The 16,550-nt window shown below is 43.5% G+C and overlaps 1 protein-coding gene across 1 annotated transcript in view; it reads left to right on the forward strand.

Moving 5' to 3' along the window:
• The window catches only part of LOC108784953 (protein ADP-ribosylarginine hydrolase-like), a 24,616-nt gene that overhangs the window by 505 nt on the left and 7,561 nt on the right, over nucleotides 1-16,550 (forward strand). The window contains exons 2-3 of the mRNA XM_018553906.1: nucleotides 10,561-10,918; nucleotides 14,491-14,851. Coding sequence (XP_018409408.1) covers nucleotides 10,561-10,918; nucleotides 14,491-14,851 — 719 coding nt within the window. The remainder of the gene's footprint in view (nucleotides 1-10,560; nucleotides 10,919-14,490; nucleotides 14,852-16,550) is intronic.

The raw sequence follows: 16,550 nt of genomic DNA on the forward strand, positions 1-16,550 counted from the left end.
ACAGGGCTTTTTTTTTATCTGAATGCAGCTGTATTGTTTCCTATTGGTGTGTGAAGATTAGTACATCTGTGCTGCATTCAGATCTGTCAAATCAGAATTGTAAAAAGTCTGTCTTTCTGCATATAGATCATATTTAAGGCTGCAGAAATGTAAACGTTTGTGCCAACATTTACATGCATGTAGCGCAAATGCACTTTATTGGAGCCACATGTGGCCTTTGTTGCCAGGATGCAGGCAGCTCAAGCCACCTAGTCTCTACTGTTAAAGTGTCTGTTGCTAGGGTGCAGGCAACCCAAGCCACGTAGCGTCATTCGATCAGCTTAGCATTCTTGGTGAGGGTTTTTTTCTTCCAGTCTACAACTGCTCACAGGCTGAGCCAATCCATTAATTGTATCGCCCCAGGTGTGTCTGCCTCACAGGTGTGTGGCCTTATTACTGATTGCTCTGATTGCAACCTTCGGGTTTCGTGTGCATCTGAAGAGTGTACAGCACTTTCTTAGTCCATGATGAGGGCCTTTTTTTGCTGAATTACTACAGCTTTATGTCACCTGGATAGAAGCTGTATATATGTATAAACATTTAGTGGCCAAGTGAAGGGGCATGCAGCATCCCTTGCCATATGCTAACACAGCAATAGAAGTTTTTTTCTCTTGCACAGCTTGATGCATACATTGGTAGACAAACACCTGTAAGCATTTGTATGACTATACTGTCTGCAAACTATCCCATTTACCTCTTTAAGGAAAGACGTAACTGGTTTTTCATGGTTATGAGCGTCAGTATTGTGCATACCTTATGTATTGGTATTATTATACTGTTTGAAAATAACCAATTTATTGCTCAGTGAAAGCATCTTTGGTTCATGAGGTTGTTATGGAACTCTGTGTTTGCGCATACCTTATGTATCGTGCGGGACAATGCAACGGAGTAAGCTGGCGACAGACACCCAGGACTCTCAGCCAGAGGGCCTGAGAGGCTCCAGAAGATAATTAGTTTTGCAGGGAAGAAGCTGGCCTTTCAGTTTCTTCTGGTTTTTCTGGATTGTAGCTGGGATCTGGATCTTTGGAGATTTCTTAAGGTGCCCATACACCTTACGACCATCGCAAGACTTTTTAAGTCTTGCGATGGTCGTAAGCTTATTAAAAGCTTGTACAATCTGCCCATCTTGGACAGGCAGATCGTACTTGCGATCATCGAAAGCCCGCCCCACTGACCGCAATGCTGAACGGGCAGTGTGCGCGTGCGCACACCGGCCCGTTCCGCAGTTGTCAAACGAGCAGGCTAGAAACCCGCCGACAATCGTACGATTCTCGGCGGGTTTTCTAGCATGCTGGTTCGACAAAAGACGTGCGACCGTACAGTAAAAACGGTCGCACGCCTTCCATACACCTTGCAATTATCGTACGATCGCGGAATTTCCCACTATTATGGTGCGATAATCGCAGGGTGTATGGCCACCTTTTTAATAGCTCCGGGTGGGATGAAAGCTCCAGTCCTGAGGTCAGGTGTTGCCAGTCATCAGGTGGCTGAGAGCAGCCTCATTAAGAGCCCAGACCATAATTTCTCAGGACCTGTGATTGGCGCTGTCAGCTTCCTGGCGGGCTCGGCACGTGGAGCTGCGAACACGCTTGAGCCCATCACTATTCCTGAAGAGATTCTGTTGAGGAAAATAGTAAAGTCCTGGGACACTTAACGGGATTAGCTGTGAATGGTGAGATGATATGTTTGGAGAAATACAAGCATACTTTGTTGTACTGCTGAAGAAAGCTATTTTTCTGTTACAATGAACGGACTGCGCACGTGAGAACTGTAGCCCATAAAACACATAGGGATACTTTTGGGATGCAGGAGTGTACGGATCAGGTCAGCACAGAAAACAGACGTCGTGTGAACAGGCCCTTAAAGACAGATTTGCACATTAAAAAACAAATTATCTAAGAGGCTTAAACTGTCGCAAGATCCCTGCTGATCAGATCCGTTACTTGTTACTGACCTGAAACAAGCATAGGAGTTCCATCATCACGGGCTGCACGCTTGTTCCAGATCGGTAACTCTCAAAGTATTAAAACCACAGAATAAGCATGTCAGAGAGGCAGAGATAGAGAGAGCTCCTTCCCCTCTGTCATCAGCGATCCACGATCTGTCAGCAGGGAGAGAAAGAGAGAGGGGGGGAAGGAGCTGGCACACGGGGACGTGCAGGTAAGGAGAGAGCTGCTGCGCATGTCCATATATTCGTGGACGCGCAGCAGCTCTCAAGAATCACTGTCAATCATCAGTGGGGAGGATCCCATCCGAAACGTCAGGATGTCTTCTCATTGCGGCGCTTAGCCCCGCCCACCACCTAAAATAAGGTTTTACAGCCTTCCTGTGCATTTTGGCTAATTACAGTAAATTACATTATTTAATTATTTAGCCTAAGGAATGCATTCATAAAAAAAAAGATAGAACCCCATAGTTCTCCTTTTAAACCTAATTTATCAACAAAATTACACTAGCTTGATAAATCTGGTGCAAATATATTCCGTGCAAGTTCAAACACTAGCAACTGCTTTGATAAATTCCCCCCAGAGAATATACTACAGAGTAAGAAGGTACCAATAACTAATATAGAAGCTAAAAAGAAGAAAGAGGAAGAAATAAGCTAAAAAGCGGAGGCAATTGAAAAGACAAAAAGAGAAGAGTACACCCATAGGGTTTGCTGGAACTGTTTTTGGACGTTTACAGGTTCTACTTCTGCACCACCTTTTGTGAGTGTATGTATGCATGCTTTTATATTAAGTAGATCTGTAAAATGTACAGCACCAGCTTGTCTCCTTTTCTACTATATTTTTGTAGATCATTACTGTCTGCTAGACAAGTTTACATGATAGGTGCATTTTGTTTTGCCTGCCCAGTGGCTGCTGTGGACTTTGAGACTTTATTTACTGCAACTTTCAGTAATTTAGTTGGCACAGTGGGACTCAATTTCTGTTGTTTTATTGTACATAGAAAGTGGGCAGCTGTTTAATATTCCCTGCCTGTCTGTTTTACTGGAGGAGGAATTTAAATTTGAAGAGGGAACAAGTTACCCACCACTTATAACATGTAATGGGTATAGGTTGAAGATTACACCATTGTAGAGCTATTTTCCTATTCTGTGAAATATATTCAAAAATTACATTGCTGTTAGTGCTGTGGTCTTGTCCTATTGGTGTTATGAGTTTTGATCTGTCTGCAAGGAGTTTGCACATTCATATCTGCATGTGTATATATATATATTTTTCAGGGGTGTGGACATTTTAAAAAAAACTACTTGTCCAAGGGCTAAAGCGGGGGCCAAATCTACTTGTCCTTCATGACAATCTACTTGTCCCAATACAATAAATAGTTTTAATCAAAACTAAGGATGCACCAATACCGATTTTTGGGTATCGAGTACCGATTTTTTTGCTTTTTGATCTCGCCGACACTGAATACTAATACCTGTGCTTCCGCTGGCATGGAGCAGGCTTCCCTGGTAATCAAGAAGCCGGGCAGCGGGTAATGACATCCCGCCCAGGTTCCTGATTGCCACGGAATCCGGCTCCATGTTGTTTGGCCTGCTTGATTGCGATTGGCCGGGAAACCTGCTTCCCGGTCAATCAGGAAGCCGGGTGGCGAGTAATGACCTGATTGACCGGGAAACTGGCTCGATGCTGATTGGCCAGGAAGCCGACTTTCCAGCCAATCAGCAAGGAGTCGGCTTCCCGGGCCATTCAGAAAACCAGTAGGCGGATCATTAATTGCCGCACGGCTTCCTGATTGCACGGGAAGCTGGCTCCATGTTCCCCTACGGCACTGGCAGTGCCGTAGGGGAGGGGAACATGTGTAAGAATTCTCTTACACACACGTAAGAGAATTCTGGCTACCATCATGGAATGGCGGCTGCAATCTCAAAGCACATGCAGAATGTCCTACGCATGCGTTTATTTGCATGCAGATGGCGGGGGCAGCAGGGTTTCATTTTTATTTTTTTACTTTGTCATTTTTATTTTTTACTTTTTCATTTTTTAAATCTTTATATATTTGATTTTTTAAACTTTTTAAATTTTCTTTAACTTTTTATTTATTTACTTTTTCCCCTTTAATGTTCTTCCTATTACATAGATTAAAATCCCTTATGTGATAGTTTGGAGGTGACAGGTTCTCTTTATGGAACCTGCCCTCCAACACATAACAGAGGTTCTGTGTAGTTCCTGACAGCCGAGACAGGTGGCGCTGTGATTACAGCGCCACGGTCTCAGAGAATACACAGAGAGCCCGTAGAGCAGACGTTTTCCGTCTGCTCTACGGGCTCTATGGCGGAGCCGTTGTGCCTTCGTTTTTGGGGTCCCCCGGGAGAGCGGGCGACCCCGAAAACTACGGCGGGGGGGTGCGGGCAGAAACTATCGCCGCTGCTCAAATTAATACAAGTGGTCTGATCAGACCACTTGTAGTAAACGAGCGGCGGCGGCTGCACAATGTACACTCAGCTCTGTTTGTCCGGAGCCGGGCTGAATGTACTAAAACTACTCGCCCGGCGCCCGAAACTGCATGTCCCGGGTGATAGGAATTCCACACTGAAAGGACCTCTTTACTAGACGGCTGGGGGATTCTCCTTCGAAGCGCTTCGGGAACATAGAATGAACTACACTGAGGCAGATTCACACATGCTCAGTTTTATTATAACAGTTTGCTTTAAAGATGGTCATTTATTTCAGGGCCAGAGAAAGGAAAGGATGCTGACAAAGTGAATTAGCTCCTGCAGGGAAATAGGAACAGACCGTGTTCAGGGGTCAGATGGACTCCACCAGAAGTTAAAGTGGAGTCAGGTGGGGTGTGTGATGGAGGCTGGAGAGAACTGGTGAGGCTAGGAGGGCTGTTAAAACCAGATATTGAAATATGTATGTGTGAACCTTAAATGATTGATTTTCTATATTTTAATCTATCCAAGTTTGGAGATTCAGTTTTACTATACTGCTGATTTTGAGTTACAATTGGTAATCAATCAGTAAGCTGACAGGCAGACCTAAGTATAGTTGAAACAGTTGTTGGGAATGTTCAAAGAAGACTATGATGCCCAAAATGGGATACAAGGAGAACACATGACTCAGCTACTAGAGTATGGCACTCCCTTATGCTAATCAGAAAGACTTTTAAGGTAAACATCACATAGGTTATTTTAAAGTAAAAGCATGGATAAAAGGATGAGGGATGATCCTTCAAGGGACACTCACACACATTCACACTACAAACACACACACACACACGCACAGCATCACACAGACACACCCACACTCACATTGAATAGACAGACACCTGTTACGACTATTTTTACTTACTAACTAAAAGATACGTTTCTTAAGCATCTTATAGATTTCTGCTGTAAGATATACTATATTTTGTAATCATCAAGCATCTTATAGACTCATTCTGTAAGATATACCATATCCTGTAATATTTTGTAACTTTAAATTAAACACATTCTGAACTTTATGCAACAACGGAAACAATCATCTATTATTGAACTTTTCCACCTTATGCTTCGAGAAAAGGAATGACATAAAAAATCATATTTCGTGTTATTTTCTTACAAGGGCCGTGAGTCTGAGGGGCCGCCAGTACAAATACGGGATAGTACTACAGAGAGGACTGGTGGGTCAAAAGTGGTAATGTTTAAAGTGGAAGCCGGGAGGATAAACTTGTGTTGTTTTGAAGCGTTGCATGGAGGTTATGCTGAACAACCCCTGCGATGGTATCCAAGGTGGATGTATGAACTTTCATTTGAATAAAAGTGGGCTACCAAGCCCTTAAACAGAAGATATTGCTAGTGGACAGCATCCTTAAAGCACTCGCAATATGTGCTAATATCCCCAAACATCACACTGGCTAAAAGCGGAGGAATTATTTTTGCTAACGCATAGCCCTCTTTCTCAAAGAACATCCTTGGGGAACAATAGTATTGCAGAAACTCTTTGGACCCTCAGATTTTAGGTGGTGGATGGAGAAAGATAATAAATAGTTTCCTCAAATTGTCGCTTTTATTTAAGGAGCTGAAAAAAAGAAATCCAAACCTCAAAATCTTTTTCAAAATATAATTTATTAAAGACCCAATCATATCTTTCTTATCTGATGCAGTGTGTTTTCGCACAAGTGTTAATGTGAGTTATGTTATAACACACTGTAGAATTAACTTTTTTTTTTTTACACTGTATATACTAGGGATGCGCCGAAATTTCGGCCGCCAAAACATATCAGCTGCAAATAGCACTTTGGGCAGAATGCCGAAAGTGCCATCTTTAGGCCGAAATTGTGGCGCATGCCTGGTTTCTCTCCTCCCCACTGGGCACTGCTCTGTGTCCGCTCTGACACAGAGCAGCAACCAGTGGGAAGGAGAAAAATGTTTAGGAGGCCGAGCGGAACTGGGAGGAGAGCGATGTTAGCAGCTGGCGTGTCACAGGAGGCCGACTCTCCTTTAACACTGCCCTAATCAGCCTCCTGTGACAAATCGGTATGGGGAACAGTGTGGAGGGTGGAGACAGCTGTCACTGGAGCCCGAGCTGGGGGTGAGAGGGAGGAGTCGGCTGTCAAAATAGACTGAGCTCTCCTCCCCGCCGGCTCAGCTTCCTGTGAGAGCCGATCCAGGATGGAGAGCAGGTACAAACAGTCGGTGATCACTGATGGTTTGTAAATAACTGGACATAGTATGAGTTACTATGTACCCGTTGTGAATTAATGGGAAATGCTGCACGCACTAATTTGTTCGGAACGGACCACAGGCATAATGTGCCTTGCGTTCCCGTGCAGCCGATCGCATTGCGGCCTGAAGACGTGGCTACTGTACCATTTTCTCTTCAATGGTCCGCCGCCCCCCTTCCTGCCCCACAACATAGTGAGCCCACCGCGATGCAGTGCGTTCTGGCCAGAATCGGGCCGCAACGCACTGTGTCTGGTGTGAACGAGGCCTAAATAGCTTGTTGCCACATTTCTGATTTAAAAACCTTTAAAACAAATCTGAGAAAGATTACATGCCATCCTCACACCAGAAAAAAACTTTGGCTGTGGTTCCACATGAAATAGTTTAATCCTGCATATTCCCTATAGTTTATAGTGCTCTGTTAATAATATAAAATTCTATTTAGGCACCAAAAGTCATTCTTTTTCACTCTTAAAATAGATATGAACACACAACAAAGAAAAAAGACAGTCGGCCTCTATCACACTCCTTGACATATAATATGCATGAGAACACTGCTGACACACTATGAGCTGTCACAGTTAGCAATGTTGAGGACAGCCTGCATGTGTCTTGTTGGTTGTGTGAGGGAGGGGAGAGGTCTTATTTTAGCAGTTATGTGAGACATACATAAACTGAATGTGACCACAAGAACTTAGAGGACACTTTCAAATGGATCCTCCCTGCCCAGGCCTGCAATGAAGAGGGCAGCGTTCATAGCTCTGGCAGTAATTGTGAGCTCTTCTGACAAATGCTTTGTTTGTGTGATTGTGTCTTACTACACAGCTGATGTAGGGTAACTAAATTTGATTTTAAAGTCACGGACTACTTATCATTATACATGGGCTTATAGAGTTCAGCAGTGTAAAACAAACAAAAAACAAAAAAACTAATACTGATTCATCAAAACACTAGAAAAGTATTAATTTAACTGTTTGGGTTTTGAATATAAAAATAGAACTGTGTAGAAATATATTTGCTTATTGGAATGTAATGGTTACATTAGGCCTAGTGTATAAAATGTTTCTAAAACGGCCCTTAGTAACCAGATTGTCCTTTGCTGTCCCGGGTTCTATCTCGACAATGAGAACACAGCCCAGCAATAGAAAACTAACAGAGGTTCCAGACCTTCCCCACTTAAAAAATGTTCTAGTTTTATATCCACACACTATTTCAGTTTGAATACTTTCTGAATGCACTTTACATACTGTTAGCCCTCCCTGTTAGTTTGTTCCTGGGCAGCACAAAGAGAGTTGTTCGCATAGTGGCCCTGCAGTCTACTTGTCCTGAGTTCAGTTCCCACTGAAGACACAGAAGGGAATTTATCAAAACTGGAGCAGACAAAACCTGGAGCAGCTATGCATGGAAACCAATCAGCTTCTCTCTTTCTGATTAAAATCTTGACTGAACAAACTGAAGAGAGAAGCTGATTGGTTGCCATGCATAGCTGTTCCAGATTTTCTCTGCTCCAGTTTTGATAAATGACCCTCACACTGTTGCATTTAGCATTTTATGATGTAAAGTCATGGCCAAAAATATTGGCACCCCTGCATATCTGTCAGATAATGCACTACTTTGCACAGAAAATTGTTGCAATTACAAATGTTTAGGCATTCTCATGTTTATTTCTTTTGTTTGTATTGGTATGACCAATTGGTATATATTGGTAAAGCCCATCATTCTACTGTTTTCAGAAAAAGAAATTAAGCCTTTTTAAAGAAAAAAAATACAGTCCCTACAGCCAAACATGGTGGAGGTTCACTGATGTTTTGGGGTTGCTTTGCTGCTTCAGCACTGGATGTCTTGACTGTGCATGGCATTATGAAATCTGAAGACTACCAAAGAATTTTGGGGTGCAATGTAGTGCCCAGTGTCAGAAAGTTGGGTCTCCGTCAGAGGTCATGGGTCATACAGCAGGACAATGACCCAAAGCACACGTCAAAAAGCACCCAGAAATGGTTTCAGACAAAGCGCTGGAGAGTACTGGACTGGCCAGCAATGAGTCCAGATCTGAATCCCATAGAGCACCTGTGGAGAGATCTCAAAACAGCAGATGGGGAAAAGGAAAATGCCGTAAGCATCGTCATTGTGCCCATAAATCCTCATGGAATCCACTAGGTCTGTCATAGCTTTCTTTCATCAGAGAGTCTTTCTAACCACAAGGCTGCATACTTGCATGGCTCAGTTCACATCAAGCAGTTGTGTACATCAATACTCCAAACACACTGCACAGATTTGTCTCTGATTACAGGATTATCTGTTGATACATGGTATCAGTATGCCTGATCTACGGCTTTCTTCCTCTAAATCTTCCTTGTCTGCTCCTCAGGATTGAGATGGTGGGCATTCCAGTGCTCCTCATAATTCCAAAATGGCCCAGACAACTCTGGTACTCTGACCTTCCAGGCTACAAGCAATGTGGGCTCCCATGGACCAATTTTCCATATTGTTTCATGGTCACTGATTTGCACTACATGGCTGTTTAAGTCTAGTTCCTTGTCCACCAGAGTCTCTGCTTCAGTGATTCCTATGCTGTGCACAGAAGGCTACTTTCTGCAGTGTCTAGCATCACTTTCTGGATGGCATAATTTGCCTACTGTTTTTCCTGGCAAATACTCGGAAATAATCCAGACTGGTTACAGTGAGATCTGTGTCGACATTTGCATTTAGGTCTTTTAGGCATAATCCTTGTACTTGCAAGCTTTTTCTAGGATTACTGGATTACTTCAATTTTTCTGATTTAAAATTTTGAAAGGGTGTGACCTATGTAGTTCCTCTTGTGCAACCTCCTATTATTTTGTTTACGTATGGTCCTCCTTGGTGTTCCTTGGCGATTTCTCATTTCTGTTTTTATTACCAGGGTCGCCTTACTGGTTGCCATCACTTTTGCATGTTTTTTGAGCTGGTGGCTTTGTCAAGAAGAATCATCTCTTGTTCTACACATGGATGGGGTGGTGTTGAGAGCAGAGCTTCCCTCCTGCCTGCTAAGGTTTGGGCTTCTACCTCATCCAGATCATTATTCTCTCGACGCTCTGTCCAGCTCCAGTGTCTGAACAGGAAAATGTATTGTTACTGTCTACATAATTGTGTGTTGTGTAGGTTTACCTTCCTGCCACTTCTTATGGTAAATTATTTTATCCAGGCTTCCTAGTAGAGGGCTCTGGGCCTCCTACCCAGATGGATCTGGCCATTGTACGCTTCCCAGGGAACTTTCATTTATTTGTATTCTGTTTGGGGCTTGTGCTACTTACAGGCGGCTTGTACTGTTCCTGTCTGGGAAAGTTGTTTAGTTTTTCCACCCCTTGCTAGATGCTGCATTGGGACATCCAAATGGTCACAGATTGAATTTCTTTGCTGTGTCCTTCAATAAACGGCAGGGAAAATAGGATTTTTGGTATTCACTGAAAAATCCTTTTCTGTGTGTTCATTAAAGGACACAGTACCAACCACTCTGGTTGTTTTGTCTGTGACCATCAGTTGTTCTATGCATTGCTTTGTGACTAACTGAGCTGCCTCTAGCTGTTGGTGCTGGGTTGGCTACTGTCAGGGTTTAGTCAGTGCTTTTGTTTTTTTGCCTAGTGTCCTACTCCTGAAGGTGGCTCTATAAGCCCAGTGGTCAGGAATTCAAGATCCTTCCCTGTGTCCTTCAATTAACTCAGAGGAAACGATTTTATGGTGGGTACAAAACAAATCTTATCTTTCTATTGTTCCAGTTTATGATATATACAATTGTATAAGTTCCCTGACTTGGCAGACCTATTTTTGTATCTTTCTTATGCCATCTTGTTTAGTATCTGTTATCTGATTATTATCTCCCTATTTTACAGCTTGCATTCGCTGGTCTGATCCGGAAGACTTTCTATAGTAGCGAAATGTGCTCCGGGCTTGTAGAGAATTATGTGGCTGCCATGGTCCTCAGTGCAGCTGGTGATGCTCTGGGTTACAAGAACGGTGACTGGGAATTCTGTAGGAGCGGTACTGCAATTCATGAAGAACTAGCCAAACTGGGAGGCTTAAAGAAGATTGATGTGAAAAACTGGATAGTGAGTGATGACACTGTGATGCACATCGCCACAGCAGAGGCATTGGTGGCAGCAGGCAAAGACACAAAGCCTACCACGCTCTACCCGCTAATAGCAAAGAAGTATAAAGAGTGCATGAATGACATGGAGGGCAGAGCTCCAGGTAATAATTAAATCAATGTGGCTAGCATATATGTAAACACTAGGAGTTATGCAGCAAGCGGCCAAAGGCAGCCGAATGAATAACTGAGCTGAAGTGAAGTGAGCCGAACACCGTTTGGCTGTTCACTTCGGACTTGTGTGGCTGATTTCAGCCATACATCAGCTAAAGTCAGCCTGTTCGGGTGAGCCGAAGTGAAGAAGCTGTTCGACTCAGCCAATCCGGATCGGCTGAGCCAAACCTCCGCCAGTTCACTCGCTGCCGTTCGGCCCTATTCTCATTGGGGCCGAACGGCAGTGAGTGAATAGCTGAATGTCGCCAAACAGCATTCAGCTCGGCTATTCTGCTCACTACCTCCAAATAAAAACTACCTATTTGCTACCTCCAAATAAAAAAGAGGAAAACTTATTAAAAGCACAAATAAATACAGTGTAGGCTCCCCTTCCTGATCCATACCAGACCCTTTAGGTCTGGTAGGAATGTTAGAGGAACCCCAAGTTTAAAAATAATAATAAAAAAGAAAATGCGTAGGGTTCCCCCTAGAAGTCATACCAGGCCTTTTGGGTCTGGTAGGAATTTTAAGGCGAAATCCCACCCCCAAAACAAAATTCCCAACCAAACCCTTGATCCAAGCACAGGAAAGGGGGGGAACGAGCAAGCGCCCCCCACCCCCTCCTTCCTATACCAGGCAATATGCCCTTGGCACTGGGAGGATGCTTTTCTAGGGTCCCCCCTCGAAAAGCACCTTGTCCCCTTTGCCGATGGGGACAAGGGCCTCTTCCCCATAAGTCCTGGGAAGTTGGTTGTGGAGGTCTGTGGGCAGGGGGCTTATTTGCATCGGGGTACCCCCTTTAATAAAGGAGGCACCCAGATGCTGCCCCCCTTGTGAATGAGTAAGGGGTACTTGCACCCCTATTCATTCACTAAAGGATTAAAATAAAAATGTAAATAAAAAGACCAGACTTTGTAAAAATTCCTTTTAATTGAAATAAAACAAATATTTTTGACAATTGTTTTATTAAAAATTTCCAAAAATTAATCCAACAACGTAATCCAGGATCAATCATGACGTCCAGCATTGTCCACGACAACTTGTCGACATTCGAATTTTAAAAAACGATGCCCGCCAACCCGTCCGCACATGAGGAACTCCTGCCGCCAAATGACAATCTGACAGATGCCGGCAAAATATATACAATTGGGCGGAGCTAGCGGAGACCGCTAGCTCCGCTCAACTGTTTAAATTTTTTCCGCACATGTCACATACCGGCTGAATCAAAACAAATTGGCGGAGTCAGCCGTGCCGTCACAGCTGGCTCCACCCATTAGTCATTCAGTGACAGCCCAGTGTCCTCAAATAACTTGAGCAATAGAAAAATGTCACCAGCACACCATAAGTTGAAAAAGCAAAATATTTTATTGCCAATAGCTGTATCTCCTATTGTTCATGTGTGGCGGTGCCATCCACAGTCATTTCGAGCACCCATCTTCATCAAGTGGGAATCCCGGTAAGGAGTGCGGTATGGTTCCTGTTTCTGTTTACTCAAATAACTTGAGGACGCTGGGCTGTCATTGAATGACAACAGCTTGGCGGAGTCAGCCGTGACATCATGGCTGGCTCCGCCCATTTATTTACATTTGCGGGGAGAACGGTCTGCTTCGGCTGTGACTTCTGCTCAGCCGAGCCAAAGCATATGCGCTCGGCTGAGCCTTTCTCCTGCCTTCGGCTGTTGTATGTGCTATTGTGAATAGCCGATACAGCAGCCCTTTGGTTCGGCTGAACCGCATGACTCCAGCGGCTGAATTGAGCTGTAGGATTAGCCAATGCTTCAGCTCGATAGTGAATAACCCTCTAAGAGTTCAAACACAAGGGCACAAGAACTCTGCTATCAGACCAGGCGGCCACTATGGGGCCCGGACACGGGGGCCCGGCCAGGGCATCCCTCTGATGACTTGTGGTCCACCTGGGTCGCTATGGCATGTAAGGGTGCTGGCTGTCGCTATCACAGATCAGCAGCGGTGTTTCCCCTCACAGCCTCTGCGGAGCTGTGTCAGTGACAGCCAGCAACTACGGCAGAAGAGGCCAGCGTTCGCAGTGAAGGAGGAGGCGGGGTCCATCTAAGAGCAACCCCGCCTCTTAAATCACTGGCCAGCGACCTATTTTTTGTTTCTCTGTTTTGTTTTCTTTTAGGCCTGGTTCACACCTGGGTTTTTTACAGTGCATTCCTACGCGCTGTAAAACGCTCAACATGTGAAAACCAATAATTGTCTATGGGCATGGTTTCCACCTGGACGTTTTACAGCGCGTAGGTACGCGCTTAGAAACGCCCTGTGCCCAAAGAAGTACAGGAGCTTCTTTGGGGCGTATTTGCCGCACGTATTACTTTTGGACACAGCCGGATAGCCCTCAAACGTGCGTTAGTCGTGCGTTTCTTTTACTGCAAATCACGGTAAAAACGCACGGCAAACGTGCATATTCCGTACGCCCAGGTGTGAACCCAGCCTAAAAGTATCAGTATGGTCGCAGTAAGACCCTACTGCTAAGCCACCTAACTCTTGACCCTGCTGCATACTTACCTTTATTGGGATCCTGTGCACCCAGAGCATGCAACACCTACACCCAAATCATACAGCGCTGAGATATTGAACCAGAAAAAAACATTGTTTGGTTTATATAATAAGGCTGTTAAAACAACAGTTCAGTAAGCTGAACGTTTTACTGTATGTGTATGAAAGTGTATTAAGTGTATGAAACTTGGTCAGATAAGATATTGTTTTGGCTGTGCTTGTAATAACTATGAGGTGAGTGAAAATCACTCAGCCTCATAGTTCGAGCCGACGTGTGACAATTAAACTGTCACACGTCAGCTCAATAAATCGGGAAGTGAGCGAACACATACCGTTGCTCGCTTACTTCTCGATCATCTCTCGCAGTGAACTGTCAGTCGCCGCTCCCCACAGGGAATCCCCACTCCCCTCTCCGATCCTATAGTAGATTTTTCATACAGTCATTTTACTTGATAACAGACTCTATAGACTGAGTAGGCTGTTAAAAAGTGTAACGAAATGACTTTTGTTTACGGTTGAGATTCATCCAGGCTGCCTCAAGTATTAGTTTCTGATGTTCTTGCCTGATCCTCCCACCCTTTTCTTTTATCTTGGGTTTGTAAATCTGTTTACTCTTTGTATTCTACAGTGCACAGTAATGTTCCATAGAGTTCTAGGACAATCTCCCAAAGCCAGAGACACTCTGTGGATGGCCCTATATCCCTGTGGGAAGCTTCTATGCAGGCAGGGCCAATGCACTAAAGATTTGCCAGATGTAAACAGAGTACAGCAGAGACTGCATGCACAATTGCAAGGCAGGTATGCACCTTGGGGGAAGAGGGGCTGGGGAGGGGAGTGTTGGAATAGCTCAGTAGGTGAAGTACAAAAAATAAGTGCACTTTGAAAGTGCATCTATCCTTTAAACTTAAATTGGCTACTTGGTTTCTAGAATTTTCTAGAGGTTGCTAAATTTAGTTTGAAAATTTCATGTTCTAATTATTTTAAACTACTATCTGCCTTTTACACAGGTTCAACCTGCAAGTTTGGTACAAATATGTTAAAGCCTGATGTTCCAGATGGATGGAAAATTCCATTTAATAAAGCTGGAGGTGGATGTGGTGCAGCCATGCGTGCAATGTGCATTGGGCTGAGATTTCCTCACCCAGAACAAGTTGATGACTTGATCCGTATCAGCATAGAGAGTGGCAGGATGACCCATCACCACCCTACCGGATATCTTGGTTCACTGGCAGCCGCGCTGTTCACCTCCTATGCTGTAAACCGCAAGCCTCCGCATGAGTGGGGCAAAGCATTGCTAGATGTTCTGCCTATAGCAAAGGACTATATCAAAGCTGCCGGTCACGAAGTTACACCAAATTTAGATACCTGGTAGGCAGCTCTACATTACCTTTTTGGTTTTATGACAATTGGTATTTAAATCATTTTTTAAAGACTAAATACGCTTTCAAACATAGTGCGCCCCCCCGCTGTGACCTGTACATGTGTACCTCTCCACATGCATTATTTCATTGCATGCACAGTTTTTTAACTGCTCATATTTGAGACAGTTTCTTTAGGATCCATTGCAAGGATTTTAGCAAATTTTGGCAGGTCTATACCTTACTCTTCTCTGCCATTTTGCCTTACTGATAGCAGTTTCAGAATGAGGGAGTCAGTCTTCATGATAATAGTAGCAGCAACAGCAAGGTGCAAAATTATATTTTGACGAGTTTCTCAGCAGGCATATTATTTTCTCAGGGAATAACAAAACCACTACTAAAACCCATTATATAAGTGTTAATTAATGACATAAATGTTAATTTCACATGATCTCCTATTCTCTTCAAACAGATTCAATTGCCAATACAATATATATATATAGATAGATAGATAGATAGATAGATGGATATATATATATATAATGTGTATATATGTGTTAAAAGCATTTATAGTCTCATAAATAATCATATCACATCCCTTTAGTATTTGAAAGTGTATTATACTGCGTGGTAATAATTATAGCAGCATGTCATTTATCAGTCTTTCCACTAGTTACTGCCAAATACACAGAAAAACCCCTAACATAAAGATATGCTTCTCTGGGGGGCCTAAAAGAATCTATGGTATAAGTTGTTGGTGACTCACCCACTTCTAACTGACATCATCTAGCAAAGGAGATTCAATACAAAGAACAAGCACACGCACTTTGGGGCTTATAGATAAAATGTGTACAAACAGTTAGAGCTGCAGCTAACGATTATTTTCAAAATCGATTAGTTAGCCGATTATTAAGTTCGGTTAATCGGATAAAAAATATATATATTTTTTTTAAATGCCTCCAGTGATGGGACTACTAGTTTTGTATTGAGATTGTAGTCCATCACAGGAGCAAGCTTGGAGTGGAGGAAGTAAAAACTGTGGTGTGCAATATAGTGAAATGAAAAGTGTAAAATTTATACAGCAGAATGGCACTGGCTATAGAGTACTACAAAACCCAGCAATAGTACATTCTAGCTAGCGGTGTTCTGCATTGCTCTGTATAATGTATTATTGCTGGGTTTTGTAGTCCTCTATAGCTGGTGGTATTCTGCATTGCGCTGTATAATGTATTGTTGGGATTTGTAGTCCTCTATACAGCGCAATGCAGAATACCACCAGGTATATAGGAATGCAACAAATCCCAGCATTAGTACATTATACATACAGTGTATAATGTATTGCTGGGATTTGAAGTCCTCAATAGCTGATGGTATAATATACAGCACAATGTACCATCAGCTATAGAGGACTACAAATCCCACTATCCCAGCAATACATCATAGAGCACCATGTGTGGGAAAGTGCAGACGTACCTGAGCAGTCTTCCAGCAACTTGCTTCTGAGATCGGGCCTGTCTGTCGGCGGCTGTCATCCCCCCCACACCTGCTCCTCCTTACTACTTCTTCTCCCTGCGTCCCTGAGTCGATCGCGGATGTGAGCAGGTGGTAAGTTGAGTCGGGGAGGAGGTGCGGCGTGTGTGGAGCTGTGAACAGGGCCAACTAATCAATAGCCGATTAATGGATGATTGAAAAAGTTGACAACTTTTTCA

This window comes from Nanorana parkeri, unplaced genomic scaffold (assembly GCF_000935625.1).
Source record: "Nanorana parkeri isolate BGI_ZX_2015 unplaced genomic scaffold, ASM93562v1 scaffold134, whole genome shotgun sequence".
Taxonomy (NCBI): domain Eukaryota; kingdom Metazoa; phylum Chordata; class Amphibia; order Anura; family Dicroglossidae; genus Nanorana; species Nanorana parkeri.